General features: G+C 41.3%; 3 protein-coding genes across 3 annotated transcripts in view; 2 read left to right on the top strand and 1 right to left on the bottom strand.

Moving 5' to 3' along the window:
* The first annotated feature begins 4,947 nt into the window (after nt 1-4,947).
* LOC116143918 lies at nt 4,948-9,755 on the top strand. The gene is made up of 4 exons (XM_031429364.1): nt 4,948-5,220; nt 5,381-5,602; nt 5,708-7,544; nt 8,368-9,755. Exons 1-4 carry the CDS (start codon nt 4,948-4,950, stop codon nt 9,753-9,755), a joined length of 3,720 nt encoding a protein of 1,239 aa, XP_031285224.1.
* A 3,908-nt stretch (nt 9,756-13,663) lies between these two features.
* Nucleotides 13,664-14,776, bottom strand: LOC116143917. Its single transcript, XM_031429363.1, has one exon. It carries the CDS (start codon nt 14,774-14,776, stop codon nt 13,664-13,666), a length of 1,113 nt encoding a protein of 370 aa, XP_031285223.1.
* Nucleotides 14,775-21,277, top strand: part of LOC116143916 (receptor-like protein kinase At3g21340) — a 36,176-nt gene continuing 29,673 nt past the window's right edge. The window contains exons 1-6 of the mRNA XM_031429362.1: nt 14,775-14,823; nt 15,230-15,366; nt 15,506-15,638; nt 15,725-15,787; nt 15,895-16,088; nt 17,328-17,332. Coding sequence (XP_031285222.1) covers nt 14,775-14,823; nt 15,230-15,366; nt 15,506-15,638; nt 15,725-15,787; nt 15,895-16,088; nt 17,328-17,332 — 581 coding nt within the window. The remainder of the gene's footprint in view (nt 14,824-15,229; nt 15,367-15,505; nt 15,639-15,724; nt 15,788-15,894; nt 16,089-17,327; nt 17,333-21,277) is intronic.

Here is a 21,277-nt window from a genome sequence, read left to right as displayed (position 1 = left end):
AAGCCCAATGCCACCTTGCTTGGAGTTCTTGAAGCTGTTGTAGCCCGATTTATGGGAATACTAAAGCAATGGTGGAATGCTCTTGGCCCATATCGCCAACAACAGGTTGTTGATATCCAACATTTGGAACAGTTCATTGGATTTCTCTTGAAAGAATTTGTTGGAGAAACCCAAAACCGTGTTGACCAACTTCGTGATGAATTCTTCAAGCTCAAGTGCTGCTCTTTTGATCCTAAGGATCTGCAACTTCACTTTAAAAGAGCATCTCTTCGCTTTTATGAAATTGGTGGTCTGGATGACCCCAATCTCAAACAGGCCTATTTAAGTTCTATTCCTGATTCTCTCTCTCAAGAGACTCAACGGATCCTTGAACAAAATGGGCTTACACTTGCTTCGGTTACTTTTGGTCATCTTGGCCAACTTATTGACAAAGCCCTTCAAGGCCTCTGCAACAAATGGAATTTTATCAATCAATTCCATCAGACTGGTCAACGCATTGAGAAATCATGCCAACGTCCTGATCTTCTTCTCAAGTGTTCTCACAAGGACACTTCCTGCCATTGTCCAACAAAAAAGAAGAAGCACTTCCGTCGCTATAAGCAGAATAAGCAGAATATTTGGGTACCGAAAGATAAGAAACCCTTCCGCAAGAGAGGATCCAAATTTCGCTTAAAAAACAAGAAGCGGCGCACTTATTTCCAGAAAAAGAACTCTGGATCCCCTAAGGCCCAACGCTGTTACTTCTGTAAGCAGCCCGGTCATTTTGCTAAAAATTGTCCCAAGAAGCAGAAGCTTGCCCATCAGTTGATAGCAACTGACCTCACACTAGATCAACATGATCTTGAGTCCCTCTACTCAGAAACAGAGGAACCAACCTCAGCTACTATTTTTGCAGTTGATCTTTTCCCCACTCCTGATGATTCCTCATCCAGTGATTACTCCAGCGACAGTTCTTTCCAATTCGGATATTTTCCCATGAATTTATCCGTACATGTTCCTATGGTAGAACTCACCCTCTACCTCACTTCCAAATATGACCATCCAATCAAAGTGATGGCCTTATTTGACACTGGCGCCACGTCAACCATTCTCAATCCAGATGTGCTCCCTGAAGACTATTGGTCTCCACATATCAAATGGTTCACTGCAGCCAATGGTGAACATTTTTCCACCAACCTTATCAGTAAACCCATCCTCATCCAATTTTTCCCTAACCTTATCTTGACCCATCAATGTCTTGGCTCCCACCATCCGAAGAAAGATATGGTTATTGGATGGGATCTTCTTACCCAATTGCTCAAAGCCAAATTCAGTTTTACCCCTCAAGGCCTGAAACACAAATCCTATTTCCAACCCTACAAACAACCCAAGAATTACTTCACCACCTTACCCATTACCTCGGCCGCAAGCATTGACATTAAGGCCCAACTTATTTCTGACTGTGCTGCTGAGTCACATTCAGATTTCTTAACTAAGTGTTCCAACCCATTGTGGCTAAACCCTGATTTCTTTGTTAGTCTTCCTTTCAAAAAGAATGAAGACATCAATCCTACTAAAGCCACTCACCCGGGAATGACTCCTGAACACCTTGCTCTTGCCCAAGAAGAATTGGCTCAACTAGAGAAAGAAGGCCTCATTGAACCAACCCAATCCTCATGGGCTTGCCAAGCCTTCTATGTCAATAAACGAGCAGAACAAGTTCGCGGAAAACTCCGCCTTGTCATCAATTATAAACCCTTAAATTGGTTCTTAGCTGATATCAAGTTTCCTCTGCCTCGACAGAATTTTTTATTCAGCTATTTAACCAATGCTCATGTCTTTTCCAAGTTTGATCTTAAAGCTGGTTTTTGGCAACTTGGCCTCCATCCCACTGAAAGAGAAAAGACTGGCTTCTGCATACCCAATCTCCACTACCAGTGGACCGTTCTCCCCTTTGGTCTCAAAACAGCTCCCTCAATATTTCAGAAAGCCATGATCCGCATTTTTCAACCCATTTTAAAGCAAGCTCTCATCTACATTGATGATATTTTGCTTTATTCCCCTGACCACTCAAGCCATATGTCCCTGCTGCACCAGTTCTACACCATTCTCAAGAAATATGGTGTCATGCTTTCCAAGAAAAAGATGGTTCTCCAGACAACTTCCATTGACTTCCTTGGCATGCATATTGAAGACGGCCAATATCAACTCCAACCCCATATTGGCAAAGAATTACTGAAATTCCCAGACTCACATCTCACTTTCAACGAAACCCAACAGTTTCTTGGCATTGTCACTTACATGGCTCCATTTATCAAGAAACTTTCCCCTTTAGTCAGACCCCTCCAATTAATGATCCGAAAGAATCCTCCTCCCTGGGGTCCAGACCAAACCACTTCAGTTAAACGACTCAAAGAAATTGCCCAACAACTGCCCCCACTACAGATTCCCTCAACTGGCCAACGAATACTTCAGACAGATGCTAGTGATTCTCATTGGTCCGCCATTCTCCTTGAAGAAATTCATGGTGTTCGCAAAGTGTGTGGTTACAAAAGTGGACACTTCAAACCTAGTGAAGAACACTACCATTCCACATACAAGGAGATTCTCGCTGTCAGACGTGGTATCGAGAAATTTGAATACCACTTGATTGGTCATCATTTTCTCGTTGAAATGGACATGTCATCTTTTCCACGAATGCTCGAGTTCAAGCAAAAGGAAATTCCAGATGCCCAACGCCTTCGCTGGGCCCAATGGTTTTCTCGCTACCAGTTTACTGTCAAGCACATCAAAGGCAAACATAACACCCTTGCAGATTTCCTCTCTCGGCCCAAGATCGTTAAGCCCACATTAAACCTCAGCCCACAAAATAAAACCCAACCTATTCCTGTGTTATGCATGATGAATCCTTTTTCGGATCAACCACCCGAAATCCCAGCCTTACTTGAAGAAAACACTATAGACCAACATCTTCCCCATCTTACCTCACAGTACCAAATCCAAACAATTCATGCCACAGGCTTACAAACCCTTGGTGGATTACACTATCACCCAGATTACCCTTTCCTCACTCTTTTCCAAATATCAGACCCACATATGTTTACCACCCCTCTGTTGTATCTCCTTTGGTGCCTCCTATATAAACACATTTTTGCTTTTGAATTTCCCCTTCAAACTATGGTCTCCTATTTTCAGTCTTATACACCTCACCAACCTACCCCTGGATTTTCTGAGTTCCTGTTTCAGACTTTCCTCGAATGGTTTCACCCTCTTTCTTATTGGAAACACCTTTTCAATACAGAAAAATCCCTCTGCACCACCCCACATTTTCCCACAGCCCATGTGATCTTTACTTTCCAAAGAGACCATTACGTCACCACTGACCTCACCCATATTGGTACTCTTAAAAAGTATCGTCTCTATCCTTTTTCCCTCCACACAGACTGGTCCTTCCATCTGACAGAACTGAAACAATTTCAGACCCATATGTGTCACATAAATAAATATATTCCACCATCCCTTTGGCCTCGCCATAATCCTTCAGAACCACCTTGGGATACACTACCTCACGCTTACTGCCAAACTTTGATCACAGCTGTTCATCAACATGCAGACTCTCAAGCAGGATCTTCTTCAAGTGTTCGTCCAAAAGTCAAGGACACTGTTCCAGTCCTCCAATACACTCAGCTTATCAACCACCAACCTCCGCAAACACTTTACCCTTTGGAATACGACCCAAACCATGCTGTTACCATCCCTGGAATACAGACTGGAGATGAAGATCTTGATCTTGTTCTTAACAGCCCCGCCTACATACAGGCCCAAGCCCGCATGACCCAAGACTCTCAGAACCCATACTCTCCAGATCCACTCTGGTGGAAGACTCTTGGATACACTCACGACCCAATGGACTTTGAAGACAATGAAGACCCAAACAGGACGGACACCTCATCCTCTGAATGACGTCAGCCTGCTGATCTCACCTTCTCTCCAGATGAAGACACGTAGCCTCCACCGACTGTCGGCAACATCCTAGCCGTTTATTTTAATCTTTTGCCACTTGTATTTTGCTTTTATGCTGGCCACATCCTGGCCTTCCACTTGTTGTAATATTTGTAATCCCAATGTATTACGTGTGTGGTTTGTAATGATTCCCTTCTCCTATATAAGGAGACTCCCCTTCTCTCAGAAGGCAGAGAACACAAGGGAAACGCAATAATAAACACTTCTTTCTACAAATGTCTCTCTCTCTCTAAATTTCTTAATGCATTAGTTCTGTTAAAGATTTCTCTGGCCAGAAGCCCTCCGCCTTCACAGAAGTTTCTCGTCTTAACAGACACTCAGTTCGGCTCTGCCGCGGTTGTCTGTTAATACCTGAATATTTTTGTGATCCTGGATGCGGCGTTTTATGCTATTCACTCCACCGGATTTCCTGTTACGACAACTTACAACTGCTGAATAGCGGGTGTTTTCTGGAGCTGGCCTCCTTTTCAGAATCTAGAAGAGGCCGCGGCTCACCAGCCCGTTGTGGTTCACGTTTTTGTAGCAGCATCATCCTACTAAGGGTATATCGGCTGGAAACCAGTAACCGCCTTAAAAGCTGCCTGGCAGCACTTGGCGACCTCTGGTCTAACAACGCCACGTACCCCGACGCGCCTGCCGCATATTTGGTATCAGAGCCAAATGCCATCAAACCTATGAATAATTGTAGGTACAGTTATCATACTGCTTTCCTGTTACTTAAATGGTTTATTTGATGTTGGAAAGTTCTTGTCACAAGGACTGTGTGTCCAAGGCGGCTGGTATTTAAGATGGCCATGGTGCCGCACCAGACTACCTGGAGAATTTTCCTTCATTAGAATAACACTGTTTATGTAAATTGGAAACGTTACAGTGTGATACTGTTCTGTGCCCACGCCACAGATTAATATGGTCCAGTATACTTAATGCTCTGTGATTCGTTCTTATATGTCGCTTTCTATGCCAGAGAAAGATTTTCAGACTAGTGCATTATCATCTGCCATGAATATCCTTCCAAAACCTGCTTTATCTCGCACTTCATCTTCTTCTTCCCTAAATAGTCCTCGTCCTTCTTCAGCTGATTCTTCATCTTCTCTTATACATACCGACTATAAACATAAAGTAGAGTCGTTGTATGAACTATCATACATCCCAGAAGGTGATTCCACTCCGTTGGATAATCTTCTCATACCCTCTCCGTACAAAAAACCATCCCCACCCGTAGCTACCCGTATAAAAACTATCGTCAAGCCTCCCAGGTATCAAACCAAGGAGTATGTTCACAGTTCTAAGTTTAACCAGCATGGTATTCCCACGTCACATGCTGAGCAGTTTTTCCCATTGACTCTCATTGACTCTTCCCGCTGAGCTTATCTCTCAGTGGCTTCGAGAGGAGTTCACGCACATCCATTTTGGAGCAATCCGGTTGGCTCTTACCTTCCACGGACGTAAAGGTCTTCCCACTACCGCCCGTATTGCTCTACTGGATACTCGGTTCCCGTCCTACATCAGCGCCTGCATAGGCAGCATGGAAACAACTCTCAATGCTGGCACTGTAATGGCAACCTTCTACCCGAACTTAAACATGCTTTTGAATGATCAGGCACTCCCTGATTTTTTGAAAGTCCAAATACAGGTTGCAGGACAAATTCCCCAAGCTGGTGGCTATATGGCCACTCTCCACTATCAGATGGTCTAAAGGGTCCAGAATCATGCTTTTGACTTGGTACCACCTCGTCACCCTGATCTTCTGGATAAGGCTTTGTTCCTTAAAGTGGACAGCAACTGTGCTGCTAGTTGCACCTATGTACCACGACAAATACCTCAGCCCGAATTGTTGACTCTCATGCCTGAACGATGGCTTACAGCTTATGAAAAGCTGCATCCAACTGCTAAGACTAATCAGCCAGTGCAGACTACCACTTGCACTTTCCAGACACTTCCAGATGGCACCGTCGAAACTCGTTATGAACGGGAAACACCATCGACAGATACACCTCCGTGTTTCTCTACATCCTTTGCCATGACTCCTCTGGATGTCTCACCATCACAGCACCATGATCCTACTGTTGGCGTTCCTATCAATTATTTTAATTCAGAAGGTGCTCCTGTTTATGCCTTCTCTGATCCTTCTACTGGTCACAAATACTGGGATCTTTGCGACTGTGATGATTGTTTCTATGATTCCATCTATGATGAGAATCATTCACGTCGCCCAAAGAAGAAAAAGCCTCGTTCCTCGTGTAAGACTTTTAAAAGTCGATATGATAATGGTGATCCACATGTTGGCCCACTTGGCCAACCCTCAGGCAAGTATGATTATCTTGTCTCCTATAGTGCTCCTCCACCTACACCATATCCCACCAAACCAAGTGGATGGGATAATGATGATGATGATACGGACCTTAATCCTTACTATCGTAAGGCTCTTAAGTGCATCCCTGCTGAACAGCGTCAACCAATACAGACTTTTGAAGCTGCTCCTTGTGCCATGTATACAAGCAGCTCTGGTCCATCAGTATCAGCTTCAGCTCCAGCACCCGAAGATTTTCCACCACTCACTCCATTTACAACTAATAATTTTTCCCACCAATGGAAAATCAAGAATCCTACTACAGTGGACCCCACTGGAGCTCCAACCAAGCTTTCTCCTACTGAATCAGTTCTTAACTGGCAGTCCCAGAATGCTGTTGCTCAGAATTCCTGCCTACAGCGGATTGAATCTCAACTGTCTACCCGTTTACAGTCTCAAGAGGATAATCTCGCCAAATTACGAGCCCATATCAACTCTCTTCATAATGAGATTCTCTCTCTTATTCAGCACCGCCAAGATTTCTCTCAGCAGGAACAGGAGATCAAGTTCCTCAAAAACCAACTTGATTCTCTTGAGCAATCCCAACAGCCAGTTCGGCCTCGTTATGATTCAACTCTCAGTCCTTTATGGACTCCACCTTCTCAAGGCCAGTATTCCGTCTTCCCCAGACCACGAGTTACTCAACCATTACAGAGTACACCTTTGTTCACTACAGGCTCACCCAATATGTCTGTTTTCCGAAACAGACAGCCGGCTAGCCAGCAAACATGGTCCCCACGGACCTCACCACCTACTCAGCAAACACAAGTTCCACCAACTCCCACATATACTCCATCTCCACCGCCAAAACCACCAAAACCAGAACAACCAGGTCCCTCTTCTCCTGCACCACCAGGACCTCCTCCACCAAGCTTCATGATGTCTTCTTCTGGTTCAAATCCGATTACGGATTTCCTTACCCATCATACCACAGAAGACTTGACCCCTATACAGAATCTTCCTATCCAGTATGCCACCCTGGACGAATCTAGTTCCTCTGAAGAATCTGATGAAACCTCATCCACCGAATCAGATTCTCCAGTTATCTTCATGAACCAAGCTCACACTCCTAGGCCACCTCCGGCTCCTACTGAACCTATAGTGGAAGATCCACCTGACCCAATGGATACCACAGAGCCACCATACACCCCTTTTTATGGTCAACGACCCATATACAGAATCTTCCTATCCAGTATGCCACCCTGGACGAATCTAGTTCCTCTGAAGAATCTGATGAAACCTCATCCACCGAATCAGAGTCTCCAGTCATCTTCATGAACAAGCTCACACACCTCGACTCCTGGCTCCTACTGACCCTATAGTGGAAGATCCACTGACCCAAGGATACCGCAGGCCACCATACACCCCTTTTTATGGTCAACCGACCCCGTACATTCCACCCTCTTCAGGGCCTTGGTTTAATTTGGACCCTTTCTTGCGGAAGGGTTTCTATCTTTTGCACCCAAATATTGCTTATTCTGCTTAACGACGGAGTGTTTCTTCTTTTTTGTAGGACAATGACAGGAAGTGTCCTTGTGAGAGCACTTAAGAAGAAGATCAGGACGTTGGCATGATTTCAATGCGTTGACCAGTCTGATGGAACTGATTGATAAATTCCATTTGTTGCAAGGCCTTGAAGGGCTTGTCAACTAATTGGCCAAGATGACCAAAGTAATAGAAGCTAGTGTAAGCCCATGTGTCAAGGATCCGTTGTGCTCTTGAGAAAGAGATCAGGAATGAGCTTATAGGCCTGCTAGATTGGGGTCATCCAGACCACCAATTTATAAAGCGAAGAGATGCTCTTTTAAAGTGAAGTTGCAGATCCTTAGGATCAAGAGCAACAACTTAAGCTTGAAGAATTCACCGAAGTTGGTCAACTCGGTTTTGGGTTTCTCCAACAAATTCTTTAAGAGAAAACCAAAGTTCAAAGTTTGATATCAACGACCTGTTGTTGGCGATACGGGCCAAGGGCATTCCACCATTGCTTAAGTATGCCCATGATCGGGCTACAACAGCTTCTAAGACTCCAAGTAGGTGGCATGGGCTTATCAGCTCAGTTTCAGCCAAGTATAATCTCAGATTTTCATTCTCATTTGGAGGATGGGTTTCATCAAGATTAAACCAAGGCCCTGGAGGGTGGAATGTTTCCATCTATGATGAGAATCATTCTCGTCGCCCAAAGAAGAAAAAGCCTCGTTCCTCGTGTAAGACTTTTAAAAGTCGACATGATAATGGTGATCCACATGTTGGCCCACTTGGCCAACCCTCAGGCAAGTATGATTATCTTGTCTCCTATGGTGCTCCTCCACCTACACCATATCCCACCAAACCAAGTGGATGGGATATCGATGATGATATGGAACTTAATCCTTACTATCGTAAGGCTCTTAAGTGCATCCCTGCTGAACAGCGTCAACCCTTACAGACTTTTGAAGCTGCTCCTTGTGCTATGTATACAAGCAGCTCAGGTCCACCAGCATCAACTCCTGCTTCAGCTCCAGCACCCGAGGATTTTCCACCACTCACTCCATTTACCACTAATCATTCTTCCCACCAATGGAAAATCAAGAATCCTACTACAGTGGACCCCTCTGGAGCGCCAACTAAGCTTTCTCCGGCTGAATCAGTTCTTAACTGGCAATCTCAGAATGCTGTTGCTCAGAATTCCTGCCTACAGCGGATAGAATCTCAGTTGTCTACCCGCTTACAATCACAAGAAGATAATCTTGCCAGGTTGCGGGCCCATATCAATTCTCTTCATAATGAGATTCTCTCTCTTATTCGGAATCGACAAGATTTCTCTCAGCAGGAACAGGAGATCAAGTTCCTTAAAAACCAACTTGATTCCCTTGAGCAATCACAACAGCCAGTTCGGCCTCGTTATGATTCGACTCTTAGTCCTTTATGGACTCCACCTTCTCAAGGCCAGTATTCCGTCTTCCCCAGACCACGTGTTACTCAACCGTTACAGAGTACACCTTTGTTCACTACAGGCTCACCCAATATGTCTGTTTTCCGAAACAGACAATCAGCTCAACAGCAAACATGGTCCCCTCGGACCTCACCACCTACTCAACAAACACAGGTTCCACCAACTCCCACATATACTCCATCTCCACCGCCAAAACCACCAAAAACAGAACAACCAGGTCCCTCTTCTCCTGCACCACCAGGACCTCCTCCACCAAGCTTCATGATGTCTTCTTCTGGATCAAATCCGATTACGGATTTCCTTACCCATCATACCACAGAAGACTTGACCCCTATACANGATCAGAAAGAATCCTCCTCCCTGGGGTCCAGACCAAACCACTTCAGTAAAACGACTCAAAGAAATTGCCCAACAGCTGCCCCCACTACAAATTCCCTCAACTGGCCAACGAATACTTCAAACCGATGCTAGTGATTCCCACTGGTCCGCCATTCTCCTTGAAGAAAATAATGGTGTTCGCAAAGTATGTGGTTACAAAAGTGGACACTTCAAACCAAGTGAAGAACACTACCATTCCACATACAAGGAAATTCTCGCTGTCAGACGTGGTATCGAGAAATTTGAATACCACTTGATCGGTCATCATTTTCTCATTGAAATGGACATGTCATCTTTTCCACGAATGCTCGAGTTCAAGCAGAAAGAAATTCCTGATGCCCAACGTCTTCGCTGGGCCCAATGGTTTTCTCGCTACCAGTTTACTGTCAAGCACATCAAAGGCAAACATAACACCCTTGCAGATTTCCTATCCCGGCCCAAGCAAATCAAGCCCACTTTCCATCAAACCCAACCTATTCCTGTGCTTTGCATGATGAACCCTTTTTCAGATCAGCCTCCCGAAATCCCGGCCTTACTTGAAGAAAACACTATAGACCAACACCTTCCCCATCTTACCTCACAGTACCAAATCCAAACCATTCACGCCACTGGTCTACAAACCCTTGGTGGATTACACTATCACCCAGATTACCCTTTCCTCACTCTTTTCCACATATCAGACCCACACATGTTTACCACCCCTCTGTTGTATCTCCTTTGGTGTCTTCTATATAAACACATTTTAGCCTTTGAATTTCCCCTTCAACCTATGATCTCCTATTTTCAGTCATACAAACCTCACCAACCAAACCCTGGATTCCCTGACTTCCTGTTTCAGACTTTCCTCGAATGGTTCCACCCTCTCTCTTATTGGAAGCATCTTTTTACTACAGAGAAATCAGCCTATGTAATCTTTACCTTCCAACGCGATCATTATGTCACCACTGACCTCACTCACATTGGCACTATTAAGAAGTATCGTCTTCACACCTTCTCCCTCCACACAGACTGGTCCTTCCATCTTTCAGAGCTTAAACTCTTTCAGACTCATATGTGTCACCTAAACAAATATATCCCTCCATCGCTTTGGCCTCGCCATAATCCTTCAGAACCACCATGGGATACATTACCTCACCCTTACTGCCAAACTTTGATTACAGCTGTTCATCAACATGCAAACTCTCAAGCAGGATCTTCTTCAAATGTTCGTCCCAAAGTCAAGGATACTGTTCCAGTCCTCCAATACACTCAGCTTATCAACCACCAACCTCCACAAACGAATCATGCTGTTACCATCCCTGGAATTCAGACAGGAGATGAAGATCTTGATCTTGTTCTCAACAGCCCAGCCTACATCCAGGCCCAGGCCCGAATGATCCAAGACTCCCAGAACCCATACTCTCCAGATCCACTCTGGTGGAAGACTCTTGGATATACTCACGACCCAATGGACTCAGAAGACAATGAAGACCCAAACAGGACTGACACCTCATCCTCTGAATGACGTCATCCTGTTGATGTCATCCTCTCTCCAGAGGCAGACACGTAGTCTCCACCGACTGTCGGCAACATCCTAGCCGTTTATTTTAATCTTTTGCCACTTGTATTTTGCTTTTATGCTGGCCAAATCTTGGCCTTCCACTTGTTGTAATATTTGCAATCCCGATGTAATACGTGTATGGATTGTAATGCTTGTAGTTAGCCTCCCTTCTCCTATATAAGGAGACTCCCCTTCACTCAGAAGGCAGAGAACACAAGGGAAACGCAATAAACACTTCTTTCTACAAATGTCTCTCTCTCTCTAAATTTCTTAATGCATTAGTTCTGTTAAAGATTTCTCTGGCCGGAAGCCCTCCACCTTCACAGAAGTTTCTCGTCTTAACAGACACTCAGTTCGGCTCTGCCGCGGTTGTCTGTTAATACCTGAATATTTTTGTGATCCTGGATGCGGCGTTTTATGCTATTCACTCCACCGGATTTCCTGTTACGACAACTTACGACTGCTGAATAGCGGGTGTTTTCTGGAGCTGGCCTCCTTTTCAGAATCTAGAAGAGGCCGCGGCTCACCAGCCCGTTGTGGTTCACGTTTTTGTAGCAGCATCATCCTACTAAGGGTATATCGGCTGGAAACCAGTAACCGCCTTAAAAGCTGCCTGGCAGCACTTGGCGACCTCTGGTCTAACAACGCCACGTACCCCGACGCGCCCTGCCGCATATTTTTTTAGAGTAACCAAGGCTGCACAAATGGTCATTTATTCGGCTGTACCAGGCTCTAAGAGCCTGCTTCAAGCCATACAAGGCTTTCTTTAGCAAATACACATGATCTCTTAACCTTGTACCCTTCTGGTTGCTCCACAAAAATCTCCTCTGAAATCCACCCATTCAAGAATGCTGATTTAACATCTAGCTAGAAAATTTTCCAATTAAACTGAGCTGCAAGTGCCAACAGCAGCCTGATTGTGTCTTGCCTAGCTGCCAGGGCAAATATCTCTGAAAAATCAATACCTGGTTGCTGTGCAAAGCCCTTCACCACTAGCCTTGCTTTATGCTTGTAGATTGAGCCATTAGGATTTATTTTCAGTTTGAAGATCCATTTCACCTGAATTACTTTCCTTTTTTCAGGTCTTGGTACCAATTTCCAGGTTTGATTTTTATCAATCATGCTGAGTTTCTCCTGCATTGCAGCCCTCCGCAATTCAGATTTTGCAGCTTCAAGACAACATCTTGGTTCCACCACTGCCGTATTACACCTTTCATATACATAAGCCAATGATCTTGTCCCTCTAACAGCATGTTCTTCTTCCTCATCTGAATCAGCCTCTCATTTATCTCTTCTTGTCTTGATTCAGCCTGCACATCAACTCTCTTTTCTTCCCAGTTCCATACTCCACCTTCATCAACCTTTATGTCTCTTGTGATTATAATCTTCCTAGACTCAGGAATATAAACTCTATATGCTTTAGAGTTGCTGCTATAGCCTACAAGTATCCCAATTTTAGCCTTATCATCCAATTTGGATCTTTTGCTTGCTGGGATCATTACATAGGCTATACTTCCAAATACTTTCAAGCTTCCCACTGCTAGTTTGATTCCACTCCATGCCTCAATTGGTGTTTGATGTTTGACTGCCTTGGTGGGCAACCTATTTAGGAGAAAAACTGTTGTATTAACAGCTTTAGCCCAGAACACTTTAGGAAGATTTTTTCCAGCCATCATGCACCTAGCCATTTCCATAATGGTTTGGTTTCTCCTTTCACAAACACCATTCTGCTGAGGGGTGTATGGTGCTGTGAACTGCTGCTGAATTCCAGCTTCACTGCAAATTTTGCTGAATTCATTTGAGGTGTACTCTGTCCCGTTGTCACTTCTTATGGTTTTGATCAAGGTTCCAGCTTCATTCTCCACCAGCAACTTGAATTTCTTAAACACAGCAGCCACTTCATTTTTCTGCTTAAGAAAATACACCCAAGCCACCCTTGAGTAGTCATCAATGAAGAGTACAAAGTACCCGCTGCCATTTAAAGATTCAGACTTCATAGGACCACACACATCTGTGTGGATCAATTGCAACTTATGACTTGCTCTTCAGGCTTGATCCGAAGGAAATGAAGGCCTGCTAAGTTTGCCAAGTTGGCAGGCTATACATAAGAACTTTTTCTCTTCTATTTCAGGTAGCTCCAGCACCATTTCTCTTGCCTTAAGTTCTTTGATTCCCAAGTAATGAAAGTGGCCAAACCTTTTATGCCACAAGTTAGACTCATCAACCCTGCTAATTAGTGCTAAGTTTCCTGGTTTTTTCCACTCTACCAGGAAGCTTTTTCCTAACATCCTAACACTCATCAATTCATTTCCCTCACAATCCATTATTACACAAGCATGATTTTGAAAATGTAAGGTGTAGTTTTTCTCTAACATTTGACCTACACTTAACAGGTTTTGTGCAATTTCAGGAACAAATAAAACACTTGAAATGATCTTGGTACCCGCTTGAGTTTGGACAGTCACATCTCCAATAGCTTTTGCCTCAACATACTCACCATTTCCCACCTTGACCTTGGAGCTGTATGTTTTGTCTGTCCTAACAAAATTCTCCAGTTTTGCTGCATGTGGTTAGTATAACCACTTTCTATTAGCCAAACATCACTGGTGGTCTGCATGGAGTAGCATGAAGCTACAAACAGCTGCTCGGGTTCACTGCTCTGCTGCTGGTCTTCTACACTTTGTGCTTGCTGTGCACTTTTGTTCTTGCACACTTTTTCAATGTGCCCGAACTGTTTGCACCTCCTGCATTGGATCCCAGGTCTAAACCAGCACTTACTGTCTGGATGTCCCTTCTTTTTGCAGTGGGAACATGGTGGATAATTCCTTCCTCCACTCGGTTTTCCCCCCTGTCCATCAGTTCTCTCTTTTCCTCTCTTATCTCCAGCATATTTCCTATTTCTTCCCTTCACATTCAATCCTTTTTGAGCAGCCATCATAGCACCTTCATTGGAGTCCTCTTGCGTCATCAACCTTCTTTGTTCTTGGGCCTGCAGTGCATGAACCAATTTAGTAAGACTGATTTGGGAGAGGTCCTTCGAATCTTCTAAGGAAGATATCTTGGACTCAAATCTTTCCGGTAGGCTGACTAACACTTTCTCAACTATCATCTTGTCACTCATCTCAACTCCCAACAATCTAATCTTGTTCATTACACTCATAAGCCTATCTACATACTCTTTAACCTTCTCTACCTCCTGCATTCTTAGCATTTCGAACTCTCTTCGCAGGTTCATAACTTGCATATTTCGGGTTGTATCACTTCCCATGAACTCCTCCCTCAATCTATCCCAAGCTTCTTTTGTAGTTTCACACACCATTATCCTTGTAAATACAAGATCTGTTACTGTAGAGTGTATGTGAGAAAGAGCTCTTGGAGCTTTGGACATCTCCTCCTCATACATCCTCATTTGATTCAAAGTTGGGTTTGGACCAAGCTGCGGTTGCTGTTTCTCCTCTTCCACATACAGCCACAGCCCTTGCCCTCTTAGGTAGGCTCTCATTCTAATAGCCCAAATGTGATACTGGTCCCAATTGAACACTGGAGGTGAGAGAGAAGCCGATTGAGTTGCCATGCGAAACCAGGTTGGAGTTTTTCTGGAAAGTGTTGTTCTTGCGGAAGGTTGAAGTTTGATGGTGATTCAGGAAGTTTTTTTTGAGTGAGTTTGTTAGTTGCTGGTTTGTTGATGTAGCTCTGATACCATGTTAGTGTCTAAGCTAATGCTGGATGTATCAAAGAAAAAGAGAACAGAAGAGAACTAATACAAATTCATTAACCAACAAAAACCTGCATATAACATGCTTTGGCTTACTGTTACAACCACTGTTAGTAACTTTTACATAATCTCAGCTAATCCACACACATCTAACAACCACCTTACAAAATTAGCTTAGTCATCAAATTCAAAATTAACGCTTAAGTTTACAATAAGGCTTAAACTACTAAACTCAGAAACAGCACCATTCACGTCACCTGTACAGCAGCAAAATAGATTCAAACTTTCAATTTCAGCAAACCATACTTCCAGCACAGCATCAACCTTCAACAGATAGAAGGTTATGTTTCCTTGACGTGGTAAAGATTACCAATAACTTTGAGAGAGTTCTTGGAAATGGAGGATTTGGAACAATTTACCATGGTTACTTAGACGAAACTCAAGTAGCTGTAAAGATGCTTTCTCCATCATCAGCTCAAGGATATAAGGAGTTTCAAGCCGAGGTATAATGTAAATGAAGCAATTAACTTGTGCAGGATTTATATGCTGTTTCATGTTTATGTGAGGATATATTTTTTTTCTTGACAGGTTGAACTTCTTATGAGAGTTCATCACGCGAACTTAATGGCTCTTGTTGGATACTATGATGAGGACACAAACTTGGGGCTAATGTATGAGTTCATAGCTAATGGAAACTTAGAAGCACATCTCTTAGGTTTGCGTATCCCCATTTATTTTTTGCTATGTAAACATCTGCAAGTGCAATTTTTTGCAGATTAAAGACTTATACTTGTCATGGATATGCAGAAAACCGAGCGGGTATCTTGAGTTGGGAAGGGAGACTTCGAATAACAATAGATGCTACAAAAGGTAAGTAAGAATATGATCTGAATTTCACATCTTGTTTTTCAGTTTGTTTATATTTTTTGTTTCTCTTCTATGATTTGAAATGATCAATAAGTCTATGCTCTGAATAGGATTGGAGTATCTCCATAGTGGCTGCAAGCCACCCATCGTTCATAGAGATGTGAAATCTGCAAATATCTTATTGAATGAAAATTTCCAAGTGAAAATAGCTGATTTTGGTCTCTCCAGAAGTTTTCCAAATGAGGGTGGAACTCATGTGTCAACAAAGATTGCTAGAACCCCAGGATTTCTTGACCCCGAATATGTAGAACCGGATTATTAATGTTATACATATCCTTTTGTGATTAAAAAGATTCAATAAACCTTTGAGGCTTAATTATTGCATTTGAGAAAATTTGTTCCGTAATCTATTCAAAATTTGCTTAGACTGAGTCATCAATTTTTGTCCTGCAGTACCTTGTAACAAATAGGTTAACCAAAAAAAGTGATATGTGTACGTAGTTTTAGAGTAGTTTTGCTAGAGATAATCTGAAAACAGTAGCCAGGGGATTCATATAAGCAAACGAGTGCTTTTAATGGTTGCGAACGTGGATATTAGAAACAATGTTGATCCAAGAATATAAGGAGATTTTGATGTCAATTCTGCCTAGAAAGCTGTAGAAATAGCTATGATTTGTGTTTCTTCATCTTCCAATAGAACGCCAACCATGAATCAGGTAGTGACAGAACTGAATGAATGTTTAGCAATTGAGATGGCTCATAGGAAGGAAGCTCTGTGACCGAATCAAGAGATCCTACTGGAATGGTCAATTTAGATCTACATACTGGATTATCACTCCTTGCAAGGTAGTAAAACTTAACAACCTATTTGTTCCTTCAGTTTATATATACGTCTTCGCATGTCTGGTTTTACACTTCTTCAACTTCATCAATTATTGTGTATCTCAATGAATACTAAAAAGGAAAGCAGCTATGCTTCTACTTAAGTTAGTGTACATTTTCTGGATAAAAAATTGAATTGGCGTGTTAGACTTGGTATTTTTTCTGTCTGTATGTCAAGGAATCATTTCCTGATCACCTATTGTAAGATCAGTATACAGCTAATAGCGTAGAAAAGAAATGAAGAAAGTATTGACATGGCTACGGATTTGGAAATTAATTAGAATAATGCATGTGGATTAAAATGTTGGTGCAAGTGATTCTTAGATATAGCTTGATCTTTCCAAAATTTAACCACTTCAAAAACTTAAAAATATAAAACTATGGACAGAAGACAAGTTTCATACACAACCTTATCAGTTCGGTTTAAGGTTACATATAAAATTATAGAGACACGCTACACGATTAGCTCTTCTGCGTTCAGGATATTATTAAATTACATTTACATGTGCAATAAGAGAATCAAGTCATAATTTACCCATTAGTCTCCAATTTGCTACATAATAACCAGTTCTTGAGAAAAAAAAAATTTCAGAATTACATTGGATGGTTTTGCTCCTGTGTTATCAGAAGAAATCTAACCATTGCAATTGAAAACTATTAGAGTAGGTGCCCTAGAGCCAATCAATTATTGTAGAATTGACTCTTTGTAATAATGCTTATTGATCAATAAAAGGCATTTTATTCTCTATAGTATAAATCATATTGTATGTATTGATATATGTCCTTAGGATGGTAAAACCGTGACGAGGGTATCAAGTGTTTCAAATCTTGATAGTGAGAACCCCATGATCACATATAGTGGTCGTTCTAGAAATGTCTGTAGCCCTAGTATTATTCTGACGAAGGACACCGATAATACGGTAAGGCTAACATAATGTTGAACGACCTTGTCGAAAGGCAGTGACTGATCTCACTTGTCAAGGTTGTTTGCCGACAACCTGGTGCAACACATGGGTGTTTGCTGTAGGCAAGTTTACTGGACTGACCCAACAAAGGATTCCATAGAGATGGTAACCCTAGTGTCTCTAGAACAAATCCACTAACGAATGGTGGTGCATGTGATACTTAGACCTGAGATCACTAGAGCATCTTGTGCACCAATTGGTGTAGTTTGACACTAGCCCAATGCAGTTCTATTTAGAGTTGTCAATATGGTAGTGATTGGCTGCATCAAGGAGTGTATTAAGACTATGGTGTTTCAATAGAGGATTCATCACTCCCAAGTACGGGAGAAGTTATCTCGCTGTGCAATTCAGTAAATGACAATGACACTAAAGTTGTGGCCACAGTGGGATTGAGTTGCTGCTCAATCTAATTTATTATTTCGGTCATTGGTCTAGTAACTGAATACAAAACATATCGAGAGTAACCGAGGTTGACACTATTTCTGTACCTCGGTCTCGATGAGATAACAGATGATGAAAGGATTTGATTGCACAAAAACCATATCGTTGATAGGTAACTATTTCGTTGAATCCAAATCTATCGAGTGGCCATAGTGCCTTGCTATGGGTCAATCTTGGTCTGTGTGTAGTGAGACGATTAATTGGTGTTAATCGCGATATTACTCACTGCCAGTATGATGAGGAGTCTACGGGTCACACACAGAAGATAATTTGATAATCAGTTTGTGCAAGGGATAATTTCGTCTTTTGGGATAAAAAAGTATTTTGGTAATCTCAAAGTGCAATTAGATTTGCTGAGATTGTTGCCTGGATTTAATATTAAATCAAGTAAGTGAGATTATATTTAAATATATGTACGCATATATTTAAATAAATTGTTATTATTATTAAATGTTAATATATTTTATAAATATATTGATTGATTTTAATTACAATAATAATAATTAAAATAAAATACAAATTGAGAGTGTTTGGACACAAGGGCTAATTTGGGTTGGAGCTCAATCCTATTCCTAAGAGGATTAGGGTTTTCACACGTGCACTATATAAGTGCATATTTGTTGAGAGAAAATAATATATAATTCATTATTATTCAATCATTGAAAAAAAAAAAGGGCAGCCCTCTCTCCCTTTTACTCTCTCACGTCACCCTTGGTACTTGAAGCCAAAGAAGATCTAGCAAATCCCTCTTTGGTTCTTTGGATTGTCTCCTTCTAGATCACCGTTCGGTCCATTCTATTTTGAATCGGTAGCGAATCCAAATCAGAGACAAAGTTAAAGAGCCTCTAAACGTGCGTAAGATCTGTGATTCTTGTGTGAATTATTTATATTTTCAATAGCATTTTTTATTTAACACAATAACTATATAATCTGTACTCTGATTTTAGGTTTTAAAGGAATCAATTTATTCTTTATTTTAGTTTTTCCGCTGCCTTGGGTAGATCAATTCCTAACAAAAACTATCAGAAATGGTAAAATCTCAACACAACTTGCTTTTGCTGAGTTGGTTGGTTACTCCTACATGCAAAAAATTGGTTGAATGATGAAATGCAAGTGTGCTTGCATAGATCAATTCTCCTAACAGAATTGTTTACTCTCCGTCCCAACAATAAGCTGAAAAGACTCATAAAGGTCAAGAGCACATTGTGTTGCACAAAAAGTTTGGCTTTTTGTCCTTGACATGCCCAAAGTAAGAGGTTTCTTGAACTGCATCACATCGATGTCTCTAACTCTATAACTTCCATGAGTCGGTTTGTCGCCTTATGCAGGAACAGAATATAAAGAACTATTTGTGAATAATTTCAACCTCTACAATACCATACAATGATGCTGGACAATGTTATTTAAAAACATTTCAATTTGAAATATTCAATCTTATAAACAGAAGATAACAATAAAAAATTATTGTAATGTTCAGGCTTTTAAGAATTGATCACATTTTCCGTTTACTTTAACAAGTTCAGATATGGAAAAATTTTGTTACAATCTCAAGAAAATAATTTTCTATTAAGCCACTATTGTTCCAAGTATTATCAATAATGATCTTTTGCCTACAACTTGTAGTTGATGAGGTATCAGATTAGGTACTCAACTTTAAAATATACATATTATTTGGTAGTAAAAAAATCTGATACTTAAATTTCCCATTTTATAGAAACCTTGATGAAGTCTTTTTCAAGAGTCTCCTTCACAGATTATGTAGGAAATTTACTTTCCTTTCTTTTAGGTTAAGGTCATTGTTTAACTCAGTCACATTAATTTATTTTACAAATATATTTGCAATTGAAATTTCGCAAGCACATCATAATGAAAACACATGATAGGAACATTTCAGTAAAAATAATATGATGATATCCGGATGCAATCGTGCCTATTCAATTCTTTTTCTCATTGAAGTCTTTCTCAAGATTTTCCAATCAGATCAGGCCGGCAATGAACTTTCTGCCTGGTGCAGCTGTAGTTAAAATTTATAGGCTAAGGTCAATATCTAACATGCTCGAATTAATTTAAAATTACAATTGGAAGTTGAAGATTCTACAAGTGATGCTTCGTAATATTTTCCAATTATAGTAACATTTAAGATAAATAATATACTCATCTCCTCACTGAAAACTGATTCAGTTTTATCCTAACCAAGAAACGAAAATGTTTTTGGGGATTCTAAAGCATTTGATCTTTGCATTACTTGACATTGATAATCCGTAAATTATACAGTTTTTATTTGATCTTTTTGTCGGATTTCAGGTACTTTCTAGTGCATTTTTACCTGAATTGGTGCTTAATTCTTTACTTTTCGTGTTTCAGGTTAAAATGGACTTTTTGAGCAAATAAAGACAAAATTGGATAGTTTTGACTCCGAAATTAGCGGATCACAGAAGATAGGAGAGTTCCAGAGCAGGACAAAGCACGATGAAGCTTGTTCCCAAGGAAGAGAGCCGAGAATCGAAGAATCGAACGAAGAAGCAAGCAGAGTGGCAGTTCTGTAAATTTCAGAACTTTTGAAGGAGCTTCGCCCCGGCGAAGAAATTGTCTTCGCCGCGGCGAAGTAAGCCAAAGATGATTTGGGATTTCTTCATTCTTCGCCGCGGCGACAGTCAACTTATTCAGTTTTGTAAACGCACAGTTTCGTGTTGTGCGTGTTTTTGGCTGGGTTTTTGGACTAAGTATAAAAGAAAAACTTAACCTTTTGCCAAGGGGATCTTTAGCTTTTTAGGTTTAGCCGTTTTTACACTTTTCTTAGAGTAAAGCTTTGAGTTTTTCGGATTTTTAAGGGTGAAGATTCAGATTTTGACTAGAAGATTCATCTTTTAGGGAGATTTCTTATCTTTCATCTCAGTTTCATTATGTTTAACTTGTTTATTTCTGTTTTTCATTTTTGTAGTGTTAATTTAGCTATGAACTAATCTTTTATGGGTTAGGGTTTTGATTGTAGTTTGGATTTTAAATGGGTTAAGTATTTGATTGTGTTATTTCCATGTGAATAAGCTTTGGTTGTGTGTTACTCTGAAATTAAATGCTGTATGTGATGAACATGATGAGATTGAGAAATAATTCATGTTAGGCTTCTTGGGTAATCACCATTATAGTATTGGATGCTAGAGATAGATTCAAGAATTAATGAAATCAATTTAGGATTCTTGTGCTT

Source organism: Pistacia vera, unplaced genomic scaffold (genome assembly GCF_008641045.1).
Source record: "Pistacia vera cultivar Batoury unplaced genomic scaffold, PisVer_v2 Contig434, whole genome shotgun sequence".
In the NCBI taxonomy this organism is placed as follows: Eukaryota; Viridiplantae; Streptophyta; class Magnoliopsida; order Sapindales; family Anacardiaceae; genus Pistacia; species Pistacia vera.
The sequence above is the reverse complement of the archived record's forward strand: the minus strand, read 5'-3'. Positions and strand labels throughout refer to the sequence as shown.

Coding starts and splice junctions, on each gene's coding strand:
- LOC116143917 (XM_031429363.1), bottom strand. CDS start 14,776: ATGGCAACTCAATCGGCTTCTCTCTCACCTCCAGTGTTCAATTGGGAC.